Source organism: Cydia splendana, chromosome 15, assembly GCF_910591565.1.
Source record: "Cydia splendana chromosome 15, ilCydSple1.2, whole genome shotgun sequence".
Taxonomy (NCBI): Eukaryota; Metazoa; Arthropoda; class Insecta; order Lepidoptera; family Tortricidae; genus Cydia; species Cydia splendana.
This window is the reverse complement of record NC_085974.1, coordinates 8,956,627-8,981,500: the sequence shown is the minus strand read 5'-3', so window position 1 is coordinate 8,981,500 and position 24,874 is coordinate 8,956,627. Positions and strand designations below refer to the sequence as shown.

The 24,874-nt window shown below is 36.7% G+C and overlaps 1 protein-coding gene across 2 annotated transcripts in view; it reads right to left on the bottom strand.

Moving 5' to 3' along the window:
• Positions 1–24,874, bottom strand: part of LOC134797524 (rap1 GTPase-activating protein 1) — a 432,711-nt gene that overhangs the window by 275,139 nt on the left and 132,698 nt on the right. Inside the window, exon 2 of one of the 2 annotated variants that reach the window (XM_063769789.1) lies at positions 5,473–5,684. In XM_063769789.1, coding sequence (XP_063625859.1) covers positions 5,473–5,546 — 74 coding nt within the window. In that variant the 5' untranslated portion in view covers positions 5,547–5,684. Of the gene's footprint in view, positions 1–5,472; positions 5,685–24,874 lie in introns of those variants that run through there. The other variant, XM_063769788.1, reaches the window with a different exon arrangement.

Genomic DNA, 24,874 nt, shown 5'->3' with positions numbered 1-24,874 from the left:
CTCTGTACCTACCGCCAAGGTTATAAAATACATCAATACATCATTCTTAGGTACTAATTTGTCTTCTGATCGTGATTAAACAAATTAAAAATAAGTAACTACTTGTTTTTTACTTTTGGTATTTTATTATTCGATATGGTTTGACATTAGTAAAGTAGTAAGTAGGAGTCTTGGCCATCACTAGTAAATTCATCATAAAGAGACAATTTCAATATGGCGGTTTGTTAACACAGTTAGCAAGTTCTATTGAAATAGACTTTAACTGAACCACTTCGTGTTTGGGCTCGTTTGATTTGTCGCAACAAGATCTTTGACACAAGGTAGTACTGAGGGTCTGATGATGGATCCGGAAGGTGGTCACCGGTACCAATCAACCATGTAACTGAACCACTTCGTGTTTGGGCTCGTTTGATTCGTCGCAATAAGATGTTTGACACAAGATACTACTCAGGGTCTGATGATGGAGCTGATGATGAGCCACCTTCGCGCTCCATCATCAGACCCTGAGTACTACCTTGTGTCAAAGATCTTGTTGAGATGAATAAAACGTGCCTAAACACGAAATGGTTTAGTTGCATGGTTGATTGGTACCGGTGACCACCTTCCGGCTCCAACATCAGACCCTGAGTACTATCTTGTGTCAAAGATCTTGTTGAAACGAATAAAACGAGCCTAAACACGAAGTGGTTTAGTTGCATGGTTGATTGGTACCGGTGACCACCTTCCAGCTCCATCATCAGACTCTGAGTATCACCTAGTGTCAAAGATCTTGTTGAGACGAATCAAGCGATCCTAAACACGATGTGGTTTAGTTGCATGGTTGATTGGTAATGGTACCTTCCAGCTCCATCATCAGACCCTGAGTACTGTCTTGTGTCAAAGATCTTGTTGAGACGAATCAAACGAGCCCAAACACGAAGTTGTTTAGTTACATGATAGACTGGTACCCGTGGCCACCTTCCAGCTCCATCATCAGACCCTGTGTATCTTCAGTGTCAAAGATCTTGTTGAGACGAATCAAACGAGCCTAATCATGTTACTACATGGTTGATTGGTATCCGTGACCACCTTAATCATCATCAGATCCTCAGTACCAGTTCGTTTTTAAACCCTCGTTGATACAAACTTTACAACCTATAGGTACCAAATGCAATGACGAAACATGTAAATAAGCGAGTAGGTACCTATAATTTCTTTCGAGTAATATACCTTCATAAGTACGAGTATGGGGCTATTCATAAATTACGTCGTTTCAAATGGGAGGAGTGGGGGGGGAGGGGTCTGGACATCGGATGATGGTAACATGACGTAGGAGGAAACAGATTCATCCGAAGCTTGATTTTTGGATGATTTGAGGGGGGGGGGGGGGTCAAAAATCGTCAAAAATAGATGACGTAATTTATGAACAGCCCCTATGTACATTTGCACTGCATTTAGTATTTTCGTACTTACCAAATAACAGTTTTAGAACTTTAAAAGTTAAGTACAGTTAGTGTTGTTATGGTTGATTTCAATATGCTTCGCGAAGGATCAAGAATGTTTAATCCATCATTGTAGTGCGAGTGTGGTAGAAGGGATCGGCGTACTGAGCTCGCACGGCCTGCCGCAGCGCGTAAAATACCTAAACTCGCTCAACGCCGAAATGTAATAGCGCTCTTAACTGAAACCACTTTTTCCCTATGTTTGCTGCGGGGTCCTTTATTCTAAGTTTATACGTCACTTTTTGATACTAGAAATTAGATGGGTAGGTAAATAGATACAGACACAAGTAAAAAGCACCTGATTAAGTTAACTATAATTCCAACAGTGTCCTACCAAATGAACAGACTGACTCGAACAAACATTCTGATAGGAAAAAAGGACAAGGTTTTGGTAAACAAGACTATTTCAGCCCGACGGATACAGCTAGACTTTTATAAAAACTTATACATACTTAGTACAAATGGAGTCAATAAAAAGTTATACGGCGATGGCGCCGCGACGTCTGTTATTTTGCGGACAATCGATAGGATAGGAAATAGAATGTAGGTGAATTCAGGTTACGTTTGCATGCCGTATGGAAGCAAGCGGAGATGTTAGCATATCAGCATGTGAGTAGTCAGAGGCATAAATTAAATATAGGGCGTATTCATAAAACTTTGCAAACCTTTGTTAAATTCTGTCCCTTTCTAACAAACACAAATGTCAAAATGACGCATAAGGACAAACGATTGACAAGGGCTTGTTAGACTTAAAAGGCGTTTATGAATAACGCCATGAGACTAGAAAGCTCCGAGAGCCTGGTGCAAGATTTGGCAGACACATGAAAAGAAGAGACTGAGAAGATTAGACATTTCGTGAGCATTGTGAGTACTAAAAGCAATTTTTGATATTTTAGCTGTCCTACTGTGAGCTTGATATTCAATTTTAGGGTGCTAGAAGAACCGGGGTTGCACCTTGAAAGAACTGCATGCGGCTCTCGAGTCCCGGTTTCCAAACCCCTGGCCAATGAGACTAGTTTGAGTTTCTTAGAATCTGTGTACAAAAATTGCATCGCGAGGAAACCGAAGTAATAGATACCTCTCTAGAATGGAGATGAAACCAGTGCTTGCGCCATTTCTTGATTTCTTCAGGCTCTCAGGACAAAAAAACATGGAACGGTGCCAGAAAGATGATGTTTTGATTAGTCCAAACTAAGTCTGAAATGGGTGTAATGTAAATAAAATGCCTTAACATTTAAATTTAGGCTTCTCCGCTCGTAGATATTTTTTGCTCCGTGTGTTCTGTTCCTCTGGTGTTGTCTCTCTAAGTGATATTTAAGCGCCCCGAGGAAGTTAATTTCCTATTTTTGACCACGGACCTTCTTTGTTTAATGGCCAATATATTTCTTTAATGGTTTCTATGTCTTTGTATTTGTCGACGGCTAACGTTTTTATCAAACTGTGTTCGGCCTTGCCCTTATTTACCTTTGGATTGATACTTATTGTGAGCCAAAGTTTAGGTAGATACTATTATTAGGACATACTGTAACAACAATAGTGGGGATCCGTTTAAGGGCATAATCGGTATCGAGTTCTGATTAGGAAAGAGTAGAAGGGAAAATGTTTTGACGCGAAAAAAATTGAGTGACCGTAACGTAAGAAAACAACGATAAATGTATGAAATTTTGGGGACACTTTTTTTCTCGTATTAGCATCGAATGCTCGTGATTCTGAGTATTTTTGTTCTAAATCAAATGCAATTTGGGAGTAACTTAAAAATAGAAATGCCCGTCTTGCAATATTTTAGTACGACGACGCCATAAATTATCTTTAGTAACTCGACTGTCAAATGTCAGCGCTTGACAACCTAATAGTTACTTCATACGGGGGATGTACACTTTAGCTGTCAAAACTGCCTAGTACAATATTTTACATTGTTTTACAACCCTTAGGATTCCCACATAGTAAGGCCACAAGAACATCGTCAACGTTACGCGAATAGTGTTTAACCCGATAAGTTCTGGGTGTATAATTAATATTTCCTTCGCAGTGATATGAGAAAGCTTTGTCGTCAAATTATTAATCCACATGGAAAGCGCGTATTTCGTTTAAACGTACATAATATCATATGCCTTCTGTTACAAATAGAATTAATAATCACGAGTAAAGTAGAATTATAGCTTTATGCCAAGAATGTGTCATAGTTATTCATGTTATGCCTAATATGTACATATATCTATTCTATTTGAACCGCATGTATAAGCATAGCAGATTGACTTACAAATAAATTAGGTTGATGAATTGCTGTACCTCCTGAATAAGATTGAGGTGTTGTTTAATTACGAATGAATTTATAATAATTGATTCAACAGCATTTGTAATAAAGTGGCAGTGAAAAATTTGTAATTTCTGTCATGAAATTTCGGTAAAAGCTAGGTGGCGCAGGTTATCTTATAGCATTTCATATCCAGCAGTTAAGTAATGCTAATTAATAATAGCTAGGTGGCACTCTCAACCATGGTTCCTTTTTATGTAGGGAATTTGACAGTGCCATAGAGTCAAATTGACAGATGCTTATCACATTGTTGGAGATGTTCATCAAATTATAATGTTTTTTTTTCATCATAATACACTTAGCAAACCTTATCTTTGAAACCGTATCTAAATTATAACATATCTGATTAAAAATTTTATGAGGTCAGTTGCAATTTTAATTCAAAACTCCGCTATGATTCACAATGGATCAAATACAGACTTCAATGGGCACCAACCAAAACCCTTAGGCTATGGATAGCACATCGGTGTCTGACTAACATTAAAAAACAGTTGAAATTCGCGTAGCCATTACGCCCGAAATGAGGCAACATTTGAACAAAACTCGCAAATTAATTGCTAACCAGCGATTAAACTATCTCAACCGACTTCACTCGTAATGGCTGCTACACTCTTAATTGCCTTGATAGAGATAATTATACGGTGTAGATTATTATCTCAAAATCAACTTTAATTATGATATCTATTGCAAGTTGTGTTATACGCGGTGGTGAACCTATTGAGTGACATTAGTCCATTAATTAGCTTATATTATAAGTACTTGTTGCTTTAGGTACACTGCGATAGGTGCATATATTTATACAGCGTGTGTCTAACCTCTGGCAATCTTAAAGGCCTGTGCACACCGGCTTGCGTGTGCGTAACGTGCACGTGCGCGTGCGCTAAAATGTTGGAGCCGCACACGCACACGTCACGCAAGCGGTGTGCCGTCTCTCATAAGGATCTGTATACTACAACGCCGCACGCGCACGTGCACGTCACGCACACGCAGCCGGTGTGCACAGGCATTAAATTTTACACGCTGATTAGGGAATTTATGAATATCTTACAAACTGCCTACATATTAAAATTGATTGAAAAAACATATGCGGAGAAATTAACGATTTTAGAATAGTCGATACTTAGATGTGATGTTTATTGTCTGGGGTGGAGAGAAATTAAGAAACGCGCAATCGCTTCAATATTTTTGGTTCCTGTCTCGGATTTCCGCCATCACTCTACACGACAACATTTCTATCACCACTTAGATGGTTGACAGTCCTAACTAGCATTTCTTCAGAAACTTTCTGCCTCGAACAACTAAACTGTGGAATGAACTGTCGCCCACGGTATTTCCGGACCGATACGACCTAAACCTTGACGATTTAAGTCTTGACGAAATGAGTCTACTTCTATCTTAACGGCCGGCAAAGCCCTTGAAACCTCTCTGGTGTTGCAAATGCCCATGGGCGACGGTTGCTTACCATAATCTATTCCCAGCCCACTATAACTTGGATCTTTTTAAATTGAGAGTAAATGGACATTCCATCCTAAACCTCATCGGCACTTACGATCAGGTGATATTGTGATCAAATTCTTTATTTTATCTAAGACTTAAATAAAAATGAAGCAGGCGATACGTCTGCTAGTTTTTCTCATACATAAAAAAAATCAAAAGATGTAGACGCCGTCTACTTACCCGTTTTGCTGCGGCTCTTGGTTTTCATCCGCCTCATTACTGACGATGGAATCTAGCATTTGTATCTTCAACATTTTAGATCGTCACATGACAACTTCTCACTTTGGCACTGGCACATTTGCACTTTTACTTTAGTACGCACTACACTGGGTAATATTTTTCTATTTTAAATACACTTATAAAACTGGAGGGTGGTTCCTTTGGTGAATAACCTGAAACAATACAATGCCTAATTTAATGTGTGTATGATAAAAAAAAAAGTAAAACCCGCTTGCACTATTAGGTAACACGTTCTACAAAATTGACAAATTGAATAAATAATCAATGCAGCTGAAGTCGAACATAAGTATTATTATTATTTTTTAAATGTACCTATCTATTTATTATTATCTTAACTGTGTTCGTGAATTTAATGTAATATGGATCATTTGTTATCTGTAATAAAGATGAATTGATTGATTGATTGATTAATTTGATACGGCAGATATAGACATATTTTGAAAAAAAAAAAAATATTTATCTTGACTTGTTAGTATAGATTCTTTTACGTAGGATAAAACCGAACCTTGATAAAAGTTACAAATACAAAGTTAGTTTATGTGAAATTATGTGGCATAGAATACGCTTAGTTTCTATAATTATGCCATACATTTTAACCAATATCTTTGAAATGTACTTCAAGTAAGTATAGGCGACCATAATAATTAGCAACTTTGATGAATGAACGATTAATCAACTCGGGAGAACTTTGGTATAAAGCGAATCATGAACTTTAAAACCTTTTGATCTCAACATCTCTAGAATGGATCACTATAGAATAGTTTCCATTGTTTCAGATGGAGACAATTTTCATTATGCCATTTTGGCTAGTTTGGGGCTATTGAAATTGTTGTGTCATTGTTTATAAATCACAATTAAAAACAGTGGAGCATTAGACTAGACTGACTTAGAGTTAGACATTTAAATTGTTCTTCGTTTCATTTTGTTAGTTTAAATATCACAAATGAGTTAAATGACCATTAAATATGTCAAGCAAAAATTCGCTAAGCCTATATACGTATAACGAATATTACACCTTGATTTAATAGCACAAGGTATATAATTGAATGATTTTTCTAAACTTTAGCGCAGCTTAGAAAAAACCTGCCGTATTTGTAATGTAAGGGTAGCGAGTGCACACAAATAGATTCGGGCGTCACGGTTTTTCTAAACATCACCCAAACTGCATTTTTTGCCCAACTACCTGGGTCCCTTGACGTCATAGAAATAGTAATTTTTTCTCTATGATTCCTGCATCGCACTTTCGGAATTTTTAAATTTCTATCCATATATACGAATTGGGTTGTTTTTGTCGAGGGAGTCCGTTTCTACGCTGGAAGTGCATACTGAGGATTTATCAGTTGCAAATCTTATTGGCTAGGGCGTGAAGTACATGGAAGTATGGAGCGTACATCGGAGGGCATGTTGCTATTTGATGAGAAAGGGATGTGCTTAGCACTCAACACCACTGACGTAGAAATTTTGACTCCTTTTTAAGCGTACTCCATGTCCGAAACCCTGTCTAGGAATTTAGTGCCATCGAATCGGCATAGTAAACTTTGCCAAATAAAAATATTGTATCAAATGGATTCTGCAAAAGGTTTTCTATTCGTGAATACGATGTAAACAATGAGCATTTGATTAATATAGCGTAATGTAATGATACATCTAAATTTAAAAAACAGTTTTTTTGCGATTTCTAAGTTAAAACTAAACTTATAAGTAAAAAATGCTCCCCAGGTCACCTTCATGCGTTATGGTGCCCAGAAGGCTGGCAGCGTTTCCTTTTTGGATGGCCAGGCTTATCCTCTGGCCGAGGTAGCTGCCAGCCCTCTGGTCACGCCTGAGGTGTCAATGAGGCGCTGGGACATTTCCTTAAATAAGGCTTTTGCGCTAGGCCCCCACGGTCCCAGAGTCTCTACGCCAAATGGCGCAAATAAGTTTAATTTAAGATTCGTAAAATTTTAGTTTTAATTTTAACGTTTAGTTTTTTTTTATCATTTTATTTGTTATTAATAAGTTAAAACCAAAATAAAATACATCACTTTGTTTGTTTTGATCGCTCAAAGGCACACATAACTACTTGATATTTATAGCTCATACGAGTACACAAGATTGAAACGAGCGGAGGCTCATGTTATGATATATGCACAGCAAGTTTAATATCTGCCTATGTAATTAACGACTGAAGTTATACGCATGCCAGCTTGTAACAATTTTAACTTGAAAATTACTCTAGCTAATTGTACAGACGGGTACTTGATGCCAACAATCGATCATAAGACATGGTATAAATTGTAACCTAAAAAAAACACCGGCCATTAGATCTTATAATTTCATGCTTCGAAAAATTCGAAACTCCAATACACTTACCTTGAATTCCACAATCATGGACTCTGGAAAGCCACGGAATACTTGGTTCTTAAGTCTTTTTGCTCGAACCAAGGGGCCACGGACATTAAAGAGCTCGACTGTGGTTGTATTTAAAATATAAATATCTCGGAGTTTGTAGGATAAATCAGAAAGTTCGTGCGGCGCAGGTGGCTCGGGCTTGCTTGTTTAGTATTATCGCGGTTAGGCTTTGCGTGTTTGATCGTAGGTGTAAAACGTTGCGTACGTTGTCTTGTAAGGATATGAAAATACATATATATTTGAAACAGCTGCTTATAAGCTGATTGCTGATCTTAATATCTGTACATATTAATTTGACATTTGGAAGTACTTAAACTTGAACTTAGGTACTTGCAATAAATCAAGAACTTGCTTACAGACATCACGTTCTAAATATATCCTGTTATTTACATGAATTCATTTCAGTTAAAATGCTATGTAACTTAGTCTATATTACATAGTTGCAATTTGCAATAGTGTAGAACTGTAGATGAAATACTTACGTGTTCTCTTAGTTTGTTTATGTGTAAACGTGATCCTAGGTTTAAATATATTTATAAACGTGCACAGAGTAAACTAAATCCTGAGCTAACCGGTTAAATCCTAATGAAACCAAGGTTTGCCCAGAATAATTTACTGTCGTATCGCAAAGTTTTCAAATCAATGAGAAAAGTTTCTCTTGGGCGTGTGCCGTTAAATGAAAACTCCTGACGCTCACGAACTTGTTCCAATCTAAATCATGACAGAACTACATTTTGAACCTAATTGTGAAGTGAGGCTATAGAAATCTTAGGTTTGCATGCATTTCGGTTTAAAGTTTAGAGCAGAGCGAAACGTGTGCGCGACAAGATTAATTAACGCCTGATGCAATTTAATAGCAATGACGCAGAGCAGCTGGAGCGTGCTAGACGTAGGCGCTATGACGTTACCGGAATGAAAAATATAAAATGTAATTTACCTGTTACCTAACAAGCACGGTCTACTGTTATAAAGGGATTAGTTATATCTTTTTAACGTTTCAATGAACTAATAATCCCATAATGTTTTGCTGGCCAAGTTTTATTTACTTATAGTTTTGTTTTATTAACCCTTTTATAAAATATGTAATTAAAATTAATACAATACCCGAAAAAAGGTACCCAGATAATGTATATAGGTATTTGGTATTAGTTTGGTACTTGTAAATTAATTTCCTGCAAAACTGTAGGTATTACCTATTTATTTCTGTTACATTTTAAAACCTTTATAATAAACTCTCTAAATATACATTTTAACAAAAAAAGGTGTCAAATTAGCTCTCCTTCGGTGAGGGCGAGAACAGTAGACTGAACATCGACCACAGGAGTGAGGGAGAAAGTACGGCGCTTACCTCTCCCTCAGGCCCACGAAATCTGCCTTTCAGCAGCTCAATGAATTTGGAACCGCGCTGGAGAGGCACAGTTAAATTTCGAAAAGGTTAGCAATCATTTTACACATCTCAGGTCACTCTAGGTGACTTCCCGAGGAGAACTGGACACCCGACTGCGATTTTTTTGAAGTTCTATCTGTTTATGTGTGTTAAAAAATTTCAATAGCGCGATGCAGGTCGTTGGTTAAAGGACCTTTTAAAATTACCGAAGTAACAGGATGCTTTCTTGAAATTCAATATAATTATGTTATTATTATAACGCCTTACAAATTAATCTAATACATTTTAATGTCTACAAGGAAAAATGTTATAAATTAAGGACAGAACGAAACATAACAAACGCATTTTATTTTTAACCTATGGTGGGTAGAAGCAGCGATCAATGCGGATTACGATTCGTTGTGTTTTTTTAATGGAATGCTACGAGTATGTGCGGAATAATGACGATTTTAATAAGTTTTTTTTACCTAATTGTCTTAGTTCGAAGTTAAATAATGTGTACATACCTACTCTTATCAGGAGAAGTGATTTTGGTGGTATTCAATTCAAGTGGTGTGTTTTAACGAACAAAACTAATAAGGTAAATAAATAAATTACATTCAAAAACATCCGATTAAAATCTAGTTTCAAGCATTCTAGATCGCATACGTTTCCATTTTAGAAGCGAAATAAAATGTTGACACCAATCGTTTGAAACTTGGCGTTTTACCAAATACCGATGTCCTTTTCAATTGAACTGCCATTAACACCTGTTGCTTTGATCCAGATCATTTTCCAATAGTACCTAATTGATAGCTTTTAGTCGCATTTTTGTAGTAGGTATGTACTAACCTATTTTGATTCACTTCCCTAACACGATTACATTTCAATATACGTACTCGTAAATACTTAATACCTACCTATACATTCTGGTGCAATGAAGATGGTTCACACAAAACGATATAAGTATTCGAGACGTTAAAGTATTCCTTTAATGTATGTAAACTGCACGACGTGCATTGTTACATCTTTTAATATGTGTTAAGTATAAAAAAAAAATTATATAATGCAACCTATTTTTTTTGGTAATTTTATTGAAAGTAAAATTAAGTGGGATATTTCAATAAATTTTTAATCAAATTAAATATTACCCGTTTAAAACAATAAAACATAACTTGTAGAAGTTAAGAATATATTATAGGTACCCTACCTACCCATAAGTTAAGAGAATAAAATAATTATATTTATAATGCCTCAGTGTATACTAAAAAAAGAAGTGAAAAAATACATACTTAATGTTTTAAGCTTTTAAAACATCGTTTCTATTTCGCTCAAAACTAAAAACTGCTTCCAAACTAAGTACATTTTCTTTAATTAAGGTCTAATGTACAAAACTTTTGTACTTTACTCGTAAGTTCTATATATAAGATTTGGAAATATAATTCTTCGTACAATGGAGTATTGCGACGAGAAAGCTTTAAAAAAAATACCTATCTAAAATACGTTTAAGTAATCACAGAAACCATTCAAACTGAAGGTTTCGAAACTGAATCATATTACTTATTACGGTAAAAAAAGCTTCGCAGTTGACAGAAACAATAGAAGAGTTATTTCTGAGCCATTTCGTTTGCTATTCTTGAAAATGTTTCCTTAACAGTTTAAACTTTATTTTACAAATGAAAGTGTGCATACTTTGCAAGACTATTAGGTATTGTATGTGGATTTATGTACAGTCAGCAGCAGAAGTTGCTAAGCGGGCGAGGTGTTCAAAGTTACCTTCACACACTCTTATTCTCTTAACAATAAAGTCGCGTCAATATCATTTTGAACACCTGGCCCGCTTAGCAACTTCTGCTGCTGACTGTGCTTAGGTAGTTATTAGCAGGTATCTACATGTGTTATTAATCCTGTAACATAACTGGATCGAGTTTAACGTCATTCTTACGTTGAAATCGTATACTTATTTGAATTTAGATATTCTCGATACCAAATCCATATAACATTCACCACTATGTAAACAATACGATTGATTTTATTAAAGGAATAACAATACATTTATGATATTAAGAAGCGCTGGTGGGCTAAGCGGTAAGAGCGTGCGACTTTCAATCCGGAGGTCGCGGGTTCAAACCCTAGGATTCAAACAAATGAGTTTTTCGGAACTTATGTACGAAATATGATTTGATATTTACCAGTTGCTTTTCGGTGAAGGAAAACATCGTGAGGAAACCGGACTAATGCCAATAAGGCTTAGTTTCCCCCCTGGGTGGGAAGGTCAGATGGCAGTCGCTTTCGTAAAAACTAGTGCCTACGTCAAATCTTGGGATTAGTTCTCAAGCGAACCCCAGGCTCCCATGTGCCGTGTTAAAAAATGCCGGGATAACGCGAGGAAGAAGAATACATTTATGATATTATAAATTAGCATCGCAAACAATTAACATTGATTTATATTCAATCTCGACCTTTGTCCTTTTACAATTTAATTACATTTATACCCTTACGAGTATGTAGGTACTAAATTGACAGGATTAACTTTTCATCTGTAGGAAGTCAAAGGACACGTTAACATAATTATTTTATTCGAGATTAGCGACTTACGGAGCAAAAACGGCACGTGTTTTTAAAGAAAATAATAATCTGAGTGTAGGATCAAAAGACTTAGGAAAATAAATGGGATTTGACAAAAGGACCTCTCAACGTCAGCTGTGTGACGACCGTGGCGTCACGCTTTCCCATGGGTGTCGTAAGCAAGTCTAATGTGTTGTGGAAATAGGTAAATGCAAAATCGATGTCGGTACGTAAGTAACAAAATCGCTTAGAACCTTAACTGAAAATAGTAGGTAACTAAATTGAGAATGGCATAAAAATATTTAATCACATCTGCGTATTGAGGCACTTCAGTGTCAATATCAAAGCGTTTTGTTGCGCATAAGTTGTTCGCAGAAATCGCGAAGCGTCTGGTTGACGTAACTGGTGACCGAAGAGCTGGCGGCTACCTCGCACAACGTATCAGCATTGCGATACAGCGAGGAAATGCCGCCAGCATCCTTGGTACAATGCCTCAAGGGCCTATTTTAGATTTAAGCTAGTTATTAATTTCGTTTAGTAGTACCACTGTATATATATTGTATGTAAATAAAGATTTATTTAATATTTCTAGCAAACAAAAAGCGTTTTTACCTAGATACCTATCATCTGAGTTGTTTCTTTGGACACATTTTTGACATTTTTATGATAGTTTTATTGGTCTGGAATAGGTAGGTCCTTTTTTACCAGACAACCATCACCATACCAAAAATCATCAAAATAAAAATACATTTTGTCAAAATATGTCCAAAGAAGCTTGGAGGATATAACCAAACGGAGACGCCTTGTCTGTAATTTTCTGTACAAAACAATCTGCCGATTTTTGCGGGGGAGGGGCACGTCAAATGCATACGTAACGTAAAAATAGCCATGTCAGATAAACGTCACTCCATACAGTGTGTATGACCATTGGCCGACAGAGGGGAACGCCTGTTAATGGCTACTCCGTTTGGTTATATCCTCTAAGCCCCTTTAGTTTAACGCAAAAGTTGGCCGCTGTGACTGATTTGTTATAAAGTTAATAAAATACTTACCCTGGATGAAAGTTCATGTACCACACGTATAATTATTATAAGTACAGTCAGCAGCAATCGTTGCTAAGCGGGCGAGGTGTTCAAAATGATCTTGACGCGACTTTATTGTTAAGAGAATAGGAGCGCGTCAGTCAAGGTAATTTTGAACACCTCGCCCGCTTAGCAACTTCTGCCTCTGACTGTACATTAGATACGTGTGCTATCAGTATCATTGTGTGGACCCGTTCCGTTCGGCCTCGCGCCGGTGCGTCCGATTTTCATTTTTAATCGTACCGACCGACCGACCGTGAATTAGAAACACGCAGCTATGAACTATCAGTGAGAATCATTCATATTTTTTGACTAATTAGCAAAACAGTTATTACGTTTTTTACGTTTGTCATTGTTAGCGAAAAATAGTTGGTCATATACGAGTGAAATATGCGTCCATATTTTTCATTTTATTTATACCCATATTTTGCGATATAATAGTATAACCACGAAATCGAAAAAACAATTGGCGGTTTAATACATTTTGGCTGATCAGATGTCGATGTTTTCGGAGGCAACATTTTTCCCCTGTGTAAAGAGTAATGCATAATTATTTTGCGAGCGCAGTGGTAGGTAATTTATAAACTGCATGCCAATGGTTGGAGTCCTTCAGTTCCTTTACTTCATTACATTAATTGATCGATTAGGTTGTAATTGAGTTGCGGTCGCGTATTGTGGCGCAGAACCCAATATTGATCTTATCAAAAATATTTTACGATCATGATGTTATAAAATACAAGAACCGTTATAGAAGAGGTACCTATACTTACATTTTATTATCAATACACTACTGAATTCAATACCGCAAAAGCCGCTTCATTTCCTCCGCTCAACATAGACTTAAGTTTTAAGAGATCTTATTGATTCTTTAGACACTCCGATAGCTCAGTATTTTTTGACTATTTATGTTCCATTTCCCTATAAAGAGCCGGCAGTAGTTAATTTGAAATTCTATTGATAAGATGAAACGTTAAGAGATCTAATCTAAAAGCAAAAAGCTCTGGAGCCATATTCGATCGGTCCGATCTTGGCAGTCCTAACTGGGCAGATATTTTTTGCCACATAAGTAGTTTAATATCTGATAGAATCCAATATCCATAGCCTGTTTCATAGCTTCGTAATAGATCGATAAGTTCATTCACATACGACGTCATTCAATAGTTAATGTTTTCATTCGTCGCCTGAGTGAGTTATATTCAGCCCCATTAATTCCAATCAGCATTTGTGAAAATAAATTGTACAATGCATCAGATTTTGTTACTCAATATGTTATTAAGAATAAGTAAATGTATGCTTGAATACATTTACTTATTCTTTTGCGAAATATTGTAACTTTTTTATTTCATTGTTAAAATCGGATGATGTTTTCGATTGTATATGAAGACAGCAAGGGTTATTTACAGTACTGAATCCCTTAAGAATCCTAATTAAGTCAACATCTATACTATATTCAGAAAAGAACTTCTTTTGGCTAATAACATGATGACAATGACAACTTTGCCGATAATTCTCCTAACGTAACGTATACTTGTCAAGTACAGTGTGCTGCAAAACTGTAAGAACACAACACAATAATAAATGAATTCATGCATACAATGTCTATGCAATTGTGCAGCTAGGTGAACCCAAAGAGAATTAAATCACTACGTTTTAAGAGTCGGCACTCTCGAACAAGCCTTGAACCGAACTATGAACGTACATTGTGCCAACACACCAATACTACCAACATACATGTCAATACTACCAACACAAAAAAAACAACGCTAGGGCTCGACACTTCCAGTGCCTACTGTTTATCGATATCGATAAATGTGCGATACGTGCTGCTGTATTTACTGTACTACCTACTGTAACAGTACATTTTGAGAATCACGTGGTTTAATAAAAAAAAAAACAAAATATAAACAATTTTATTTTACATGATAAAAATAACATAGTTTATTATTCAAGTAGGAATATTACAATATGCACTTATGAATTCGCGCGCATTCTTTTTTAATCTGTTTCCCTTTTTATTGAACGCACTGGATGGAGAATGATTTCCACAAATGAACTTGTTTCCATTCAACTTTTGAATAGGTAAATACGCCAAATCCTCATTTCCTGTTAGCTTTGCCCATAATCGACATCTGAAATAAAGAGATTATCGATAAATTGGTCGTACACTATTCGTGTCTTAGGTTACTTCGTTTTTTACTTAAAAATACTTTATTCACAGAATATTTTCGTTTTAATCATGGATGGACTAAAACTAATTCAAACTAATTAAATTAGTTACTGTTAACGACTCAAAGTAAAAAATGAAAATATCGCATACAAACATCAGTTTACCGACCTGTTCGGATCAAGTGGAAATCTGGCCAAAAACACGTCAGTAGTTAGTCTTCTTACACGCCCACCACAAACTTCACATTGCCTATAGATTTGGCCCCCATTTAAATAACAGCTTAAGTTATTTTGTCTAAATCACAATAAAAAATAAGCACGTATTTACGCGTTCACGACAATTTAAAATGACGTTATTGACGTTTTACTACTGGTCATACCAACCTAAAGAAAAGTAAGCATAATACGTCTATGTTGAAAGCAAGTATGGTATGTGCTACCAAAATGCAACAGCAGCCATTTTAATTCGATAAGATTATTTCTATGCCTCAATGTTGGTAACAAGTACCTACGTTCCTAATTTATCATAGTATGGGGTGTCGATGGGCTGGGTGTACCTAAGTCACCAAATATATATCGGGTGTATCGCGAACGTATTTACTTATAACAATACCTACGTGGAATATTGTACGAGAGTCTATTATATTCACGACAGCCGTAACAAATAACCGCAAAAGGTAACAAAATAAATTCGCGAGAGACCCGGATAATTATGTTTCAATGTGTCCAAAACGCAAAAGTTTTTAATGTACAATTTATTGAATTTATTTGATGCTGGACTGTACTAGGAAAACAGTGTCCTATATTTTGTAGTACCGTGTCCGTACATCGATAATGTCACAGCCACCGCGGGAGTTGTAAACTACAAGCAAAGTCCATTTAGAGTATTTACAGCCCGTGGCTACCTGGCTACTAAACTGCATTTTATCCGGCAACTAAGTAGTTGACCGGACCTACATTTTAGTACATTTTTACGGACCACCCAAGTTATTTAGAATCTTGATACCTTTTAGCGGCGTTCAATGGAGGTTAAATACATACATATACATTTATGTATGCATTTTATTTTTTAATCATATTTTACATCATCATCATCTTCTTCCTAGCGTTGTCCCGGCTTTTGGTACTGCTGATAGGAGCCTGGGGTCCGCTCGGCAACTAGTCCCATTTTTATAATAAGTACCTAAATTCACTCTCGCGCCTAACGTATGATACCCGCCGTAGGTACCTAAGTATTGCATTTTGCTATATAAAATTGTTTCAATTTACTCAGCTCGGCCTATTCGGAACACAAAGTAGGTACGCAGCGTGAATCGTTAGGAAACGAATCGGAATATACTTTTGACCCTTGAACAAAATTACCCCAATTATGGGAGAGTTGAAATTTTCAATTTGCCTCGCCGCCGCCGCCGGCGTTCGAGTAACTAAGTTATCTACGAAGCCTCCACTCATATTTTTTCACTCCTACTCTGAGGAGTCTGAGGGCCTACCGTGAACCACGTTCGACGTGTTGCCTCCCTGTCACACTTACGTAAGAATTAAGAAGTGCGACAGAAAGGCAACACGTCGAACGTGGTTTGTGGTAGGTCCTCTGTTCAACGTAACCCTAGCGGATGATGAATCTAAATAGAAATAGGTCATATAATACTTGTGATACCTGCGTACTAATGACAGCCTCTTGGGGTCAAAAGCTTTACAGATAGGTAATTCAAAGAAAAGGTTAAACGGTTAAACGTCTCAAAATATCCAAAGAAAAGTTTACTTAAAACACTCTATAATAAAATGGATAATTTCGTTTGAATATTGCAATGTTATTTTTACACCTACCTGTTTGTTATACCTACTGTTTTAGTTTTCATCTTTAGGATACCAATGATACCCTTCTAGGCTTCTACAGAGTTACCTAAATCAGACTCATTTTTCAAATTAGCAGTAGCAGTAGTAGTAGTAGTAGTAGTAAAGCGAAGCGAAGTTCTTACATTCGACTTGGATCACGCGGCTGGCTAGCGGCACGTCCCGGCATTTCGATGTTTTTAAGCTGAACTGTCAGAAGATAGTTTGATACTCAAGAACTTAAGTAAATTTGTTCTAATTTAAATGAAATTGGGTAAACGTGTAGTTGAGGGCATTATATTTTAGTCATTAAATTATGAGCAGGCTCGATTAAGGGATTATTGAGGTAGAAGAGCGTAGAAGGCCAAAAAGCTGTTTGTGAGGGGCCTAGCTATTCTGGTCATTTTATTTGCAAAAAAAATTGGTCGAATTTAGTATCAAATGAAAGTGCTCGGTTTGCACTTTTAGAATATCGTTTTTAAATTTACCATTTTGAAATAATTAGAATGATAAAAATGAAATAATATAAACATAATATAGGTATTTGACATTTCACAGGAAATATTTCGGCTTAGCACAGATACAGTTTATTTTAATCTCTATGATTTCAATGATGACTTAAATCTAGGGGAGGGACAGTCGTATATAAAGCACTTTATTCGAAAAAATAGCGACATCTATATTACTTAACGCTAAACTTTTTTTTAAATATGGGGGTTGAACAGATTATTTATGGCCATCGTTGCCATGGAGGCGATTGTCACAAAAAAACAACTTTGTCAAATAAAACTCAAAATATTATAGCAACCCATTTATTGTCTGTACTACGCAATGACCTTTTATTTATGTAGACGTGTGACGTTCATAGTTGACAAAACTAAAATCTGATCCAACGATTTTGACAACTTGACAGGTTGGCGTCACCCATACGACTAACTAAATATAGGTTCCGGAACATATATTTAATGGCTCACAATCGTGCGCCTGGTACCATATCTACCTCAATTTACTTACATCTATGGTACTACGACATACCTAATTCAGATAAATAAAAATACTTTCAGTTTTACAATGTTAAAAGAAACAAAGTTTTCATACGCCATCACAGTTGCTGAGAACTTTATTACCAAAAAATTAGAAAGATTATGGCGGGTAGATTCGCAACCTGCTGCGTGTAATTGTGTTTCGTGGTCAATTGTGTGTTATTCCAGCCGTGTATGGATAGGTAATTTATTTACACCAACAGTCAATTTAAAAGTATCTGTTTTCGTGTATTAATAAATATCCTGAAGCCTTTCTTCAAAGTTGTTTACGTTCGCAACATACTTGGACGCTATTTATGCCTCTCCCCCCCTGATATTGACGTTGATATTTCTGGTTAAGAATTACAGATGGCATTTCAAAATGGATCCAAAAAAATTCTACGAGAGGGCATGGTCTAATAAAACATGGTCTTCCATTCCCAGAGTGACACGGGCCTACGTCACAATAACATTGCCACTTTATTTCAACATAACATGTTACATGGGTACATTATACCTATGGTTTATAAGTTAAAATATTTCTTTATAATTTTATAATTTTCATTTATATGTATTTTAGCTTAAATTTTACAATAACACGTCATTTTTAATTACTCGTTAGCAATATCTTCCGATTCACGAAAGAAATTTCAGACTTTCGGGTAATTCTGTTTATACTACTGGCAACACAGGATAGCGCTGTGCACATTTGACAATTCGGATCTAGATAACTTCATGCCCTGACCGTCATCCTTGTCGAACGCGTGTTAATTGTTATTTCCTTCTCGCTCAGTGTCAGCAGTCGCAGTGTTTTCCAAACTTTTCACGTCGTAAGCTTGGTAATTAATGTGTAACTGTGAATTAGTTTTTTAAACGTTTGTCTTGTATAGATAAATAAAGGTTAAATTAATACATTAGATTTGTTTTATTTTACTATGTTTCTACATGAATAACTTAAAATTAATGCCGTTAAAATAATTTTCACCGTTGGTTAAAAATTCCCACATTTCAAAGTTTGAGAACCTGTAAACAGCATGATGACGTAGGCGCGTGTCAGTTAGGTCATACGCGAATCTCGGAATGGAGTACCAGGCGGAGTATATTATTATACCATGCGAGAGGGCTCTCTTTCCTACATATTATACATACTACTCTTTGCTTAAATCTATCAGTCAAGGGCTCCACAGACCTTGCATTGCAATAAATCCAGGCGATTTTTGATCCATTGCCGCCTTATTGCCGCCTATAGTGCGACATGAAATAGTAGAAATTAAATAAAATGGAACTCAAAAATGTCCATACTAAATTGTTGCAATGTAAGCATTTTACGTCAAAAATGTGACAGTTACGTAGAAAGTGGTGCTCTCATATTTATTTTCTATTATTTTATGTCGCACTATACGATACGATACCTAAGTAGGTGCAACAAAGTCAATCGCTCTATAATAATTTTTGGTTAACTGCGAGTTCTCAGTTCGGGGCGAACTACTAGTTACAAAAAACAAGTACGTACATAACACAGAGAGAATACGGTAAATGTGTACAAAGGCGAACTTATCCTAGCAAAATAGCTCAGTATCAAATTAGCTATTAATTTGACACATGAGTCTGATATAGGTAGGATTCTAAGCTACGGTTGAAAAATCATAGCTCAGTCAAAAACAGTCGGGTAAAAAATAATACAATACCTGCGCTATAAATGACCTGTAGCGTAAATCACGTAGGTTTAATATTTATTCAGCACATTCAGAAACTCGGGGAAATCATTTCCCCCAGTATATTAAGTAGCCGGGGAAATTGCGTAGAATAGAATACAAAAGGCTGTGATAACAACAGCATCAGATAAGGAAGGTGACGTGAAATATTTAATCAGGCAACCTGTATTTATGACGGGCTGTTTATTTTCTTTGTTTTGTGTTTCGTATACATAATATGTTGTACTTACGCTGGATGCGGGTGGCGCAAGAATTGTGGGAGGCCTATGTCCAGCAGTGGACGTCCTCTGGCTAATATGATGATGATGATGATGATGATGATAGAAATGTTACATATACGAGTAGCCTATGGCCACTTTGTCTGATGCAGAGGTCAGCAATTCGCGGCTCTTTGAAGGAAGATTTGCGACTATTCAAGATACCAAAAAAAACACAATAAATTTCTTAGCCTACTTTAATCAATATATATTTGTGGCCTTTGGAGCACCCTAAGAGCGTTTCCACAATGACCGATCCGATATCGAATGTCGGAAGGAAGTAAAATGTAAGAAACTGTGTTTCTCTGTATTTATTTATGCATTTAATAAATAAGTAATTATTACTACGTAAAATACGATAGACAACACAAAAAACGATACTTCTGATAAATTCTGCCATGTCGGAGCCCCCCGTCAGCTGTCGGACCGATAATATTTGTTTATGTGCGTATGTGTTTATTGTCGTGACCGCTAAAGACGGCGTCCGGGCGCGCCGCCGCGGCCTGACTACGCGGATGTAGGACCCTACATCCAAAATAGGATCGGACAATGTGAAAACGCTCTCTAAAACTGATTTCTACTGCTGCTGACTGTGCTTCTCTAAAGTTTGTTTACCTTTGATTTGATATAATGTCAAATGCGTCGAAATTAATTTGACTGTTCTAAATGATGCCAGCATGTATTTACCTACTTAATAGATTTGGCGCACTTTTTAAACAAACGGGTGATACTGATACCACGTGACACTTTCATTTGGCAAACCATTTTTTGATGGGTTAAACGCGAGAGTGCCCGAGGAATCCAATAGTTTTAGCAGGTTTGATAAATGATAGATTAGAAGAATTATGCCGACAAACAAAAATATTATACCTAGGACTTATGTTAATATTCATAAGTAACATATTCCTGTAAACTCATATTGATGGGCCGACGTTTTTAGACTTCGCTTTGCTCATATTAAATGTCAATCACTATAAATTGATATTAATACAACAGGTATTTTCATTCCCACCACCAACATATAAGGTAAATGGATGTTTCTTCCCTGCAGGAATGAATTAGTAATGACCCGCACCCGCGCTCTCAAGTCACTCAATTTTCGGCAAACGCATCCGAGCCCAGCGCAGCAACAATACAAAACTATAAAAAAACTTGACCAAGTAGGAGTCGCACTCACACTACGAGGGTTCTGTACCATCACATAATTTTTGAAGTTATTTAGTGTTACTTTTCTCAAAACAACAAAGTGTGGTGGAGCTTCGAACATGTGCGTTGGGGCAACCCGGGGTTAATATGGCTTACTTCTTTGTTAAAGAAGAAAATGATTCTCAATTGTTTCAAAAGAGATGTGAATTTGTATAAGTAATATGGAATTGTAAATCTCCGGTATTCTTTAGGTAAGAACCTACTAACTTTTTGGCCGAGATTTCGTCCGCATAGAACTCATTACTCCGAGCCCCATATAAACATTATAAACCTCCAACTTATTATTTCATTTTTCACAGGAACAATAATCCAAACTGGATACAAAATTTTGAGCTGTTTTTGTAAGAAAAGGTAAAAAACATTTATGCGACCTCACACATTTTGGTGTTTATAATAATATTAGTAAGATAGAATTTATCGCAGTTATTTTAAGCACTTTATTCTTTAACAGTTAGTCGATGTATTATAAAGGATGACTCACGCTGGACCGGGCTTAACAATGCATAATTAATTCATTACTTACTTACAGCCTTATTATTACTTATATCAGAGACGAGACAGACTTTCGGTGTGGCGGTGAAAGCTTATAGCGAGGAAGGAAGGCGTAGTTCCCAACAGCGCCTATCGGGTACGAAACCCCAAAACGGGCACAATAAAGGACCCTTCGATCTATTGTGCGTAAATTAGACAAATAGACGCAGGTAGATGTTCTACATCGCGCTATCAACATTTTTAAATTTCTTTCCATATATATAGATTTTGGGAGTCTAAAATGGGGTGTCCGTTTCTTCGTGTTACACCAGTGTGTGGGAGCTGGTCTAAGTCCTCTTATCGTAGGTCCCTGGCCTATTCCTGGTGACCTCAACATCCCAGTAACTACCTCTTGTGAAGTTCGACCTAGTATATGGCACCAAGTGCATGCTAGGCCGGTCTCAACACCGACTTGAAGATATTTTGACACTCCTTTTGAAATTACAATGATTATGTTGGAAATTATACTATGATTACAAATTATACTTAATCAAATACGGCGACTAACTTAATTAACATCAATTTAGACATTTTAATACTTACCTATTTCAAGTATATATCGTTGTAAACACATTTTTCTATATTGTAAATTATACAAATTAAATTATAGCATTCTCGTAAACAAACGAATAAGTAAATAAGCTTGCAATAACAAAAATAAAAGCGTATCAACGTCAAATTAGATGTATTCCAAATTAATTTCATATGTCTCTAAATGACTCTAATCCGCGCCTAATAATAATAAAATAGGCGCCAGTCGTCGAGTTGTGGAAAATCGCCCGAACTACAATACAATACATGACAGTGACTCTAATCCAATAACAATAGGTAATCTAACTATACCTTTAAATCGTTTCATCCGTAGCTAATATTGCTGGATTATATTCAGTAGTCTCCAATTTGCATATAAATACCGAATACTAAAAACAGTAACACTTGCTAAAATATATAAACGTTAAATTTGCAAAATTCTTCTGTAATTTTATATTCTTTATACAGGGTACAGGGGCGCATTAATATATTTTAAATTATCAAGTGTCATTCGTGTTTACAGTCGCCTACCTTGACATCTAATGGATGACTCAGCTAGACCGGGCCGTGCCCGGGCCGAGGCATGCGACATGTCATTTTCTATGACGGCTGATCGGAGTGATCGGTGATCACGTGGTGCTTTCCATAGAAAACGAAGTTCTGGAAGCTGTGGCCCGGCCCCGGCCCGGTCTAGCGTGAGTCATGCTCAAAAGATCATGACATTTCATTGGTCAACAGGAGAAGTCACCAAGTTGTATCTTACCGTAACGAGTTACAATTTTTACAGATGATGTATTCTGTCGCCGCTAAAACAACAAAAACCTACTAAAAACAGAATATAACAAATATTTAAGTGGGGATCCCATACAACAAACGTGATTTTTTTGCCGTTTTTTGTGTAATGGTACGGAACCCTTCGTGCGCGAGTCTGACTCGCACTTGGCCGGTTTATTATTGGGTCATCCATAATATCCTTTGCGTTGCCGTCGTGCAGTTGGGAAAAAACACACAACACCTAACTAACCGTTGTAATCAAGTGAAAATGTGTGTGTGTGTGTGTGTGTGTGTCTTTGACGTCAGCGGTGATGTTGAGTCGGCACTAGCACTAATAGGCATTAGTTAACGGGTCAATCAATAGAGCTAATGTGCTTTTCATCATCATCATCATCATCATCTCAGCCATAAGACGTCCACTGCTGAACATAGGCCTCCCCCTTGGACCTCCATACGTGCCGACCGCCGTGCGTGTCCGGATTAGCAAGCTGAAGTGGCAATGGGCAGGCCACATTGCACGCAGAGAAGATGGCCGATGGGGTCGAAAAGTGCTCGAGTGGAATGTGCTTTTAGGTCGGAATAATATCCGGACTGTGATGGTTTGTCTAGCCAGCCATACTTCCAGGCTATTATCGTTAGGGCCTTCAAAGTGATAATTAACGTTCCTTGAATATATATTGTGCTTTAAAGTTTTGTAACCAGTGGAGTTATGTATTATATATTGAACTCTAATAATATTTTAGGTATGGTGGTAGATTTTTCCCGTCCTACTACCTAACTATGTAAGAGTAGGAAGTACGGAAGCGCTAATATATTAATAGTTATATTCCTAAAAATCGGGTAGGTATCAAAACAGTAGGGCGTCGTTGACAAAATAAAGATAGGTTCCTAATTTCCATAGGTGTCAAGTCGACCAAATACCACCTGAAACGTATAGTTGGAGATACTACACTTACATTTGAGCACTACTGGCAGACATTGAAGCCTGTCTAAATTCCAGACCCATTTCACCCATCAGCGATCATCCGGCTCGAAGGACCACTTTGTTTAAAGAAGTTGCTATGTTACCAATACGGATACCAATCATTTAATCTCATATTTGACAGTTTCCTATATATGTATATTATATGGTGAACTAGCGTTACCTAGTTTGCGTATTTAACAGCGCCATCTTTTAGGAAATTTGGATATCAAACTAAACATTAGGTGATGGTATTTTCTACATGTTGGTGGAATTAAACTACCTTGAGGTCATGGTAATGAAGCCGACAACATTTCCAATTAAAACCTTTACGTTTCCAGAAATAAGACGGATGATCATAATGATTGATAACCCGGAAGAAAGCTCTGAAGATGTATTCCTGCATTATATTCCGAGGAAGCATTCAATTACGCGTTTATTAACCAGACAAACAGTTTCTGGCAACTGTTAAAGCGCAAAGTTTATATCAACAGCATTAAAAGGCAGCGCTTAACTCAGCTTAGAACAGCTGAGCCTTTTGTTCCTTCAAGGAAAATCCAAACAGTGAAATATTACTTTGAAGTAATTACGTAAATTAATCGAAGCTTTAATTACATTGAGGGGTACAGCTGAGGGCTGATCGCTCACGTACATTACTTACTTAGGCTACGGTCTGCTTAAACGGTGGTACCCCCGACGGACATAACATGCTAAAGTCGCATTAGTTAAATATAAACGCAATATAGTACGCTAAATCAGGGTTTTTTTTTTGACAAGTTAGAGGTACCACTCATTTGATTGTCAAAATATAGGCACTTGTTTAGACGTTTTGAGTTCCTCGCTCTGAGCAAACGATTATCGTAACAGCTGAGATACAAGTAACCTATTTTTATAAATTGGCAATAGGTAACAGATCAATTAATTAGTCTTGCTGAAATG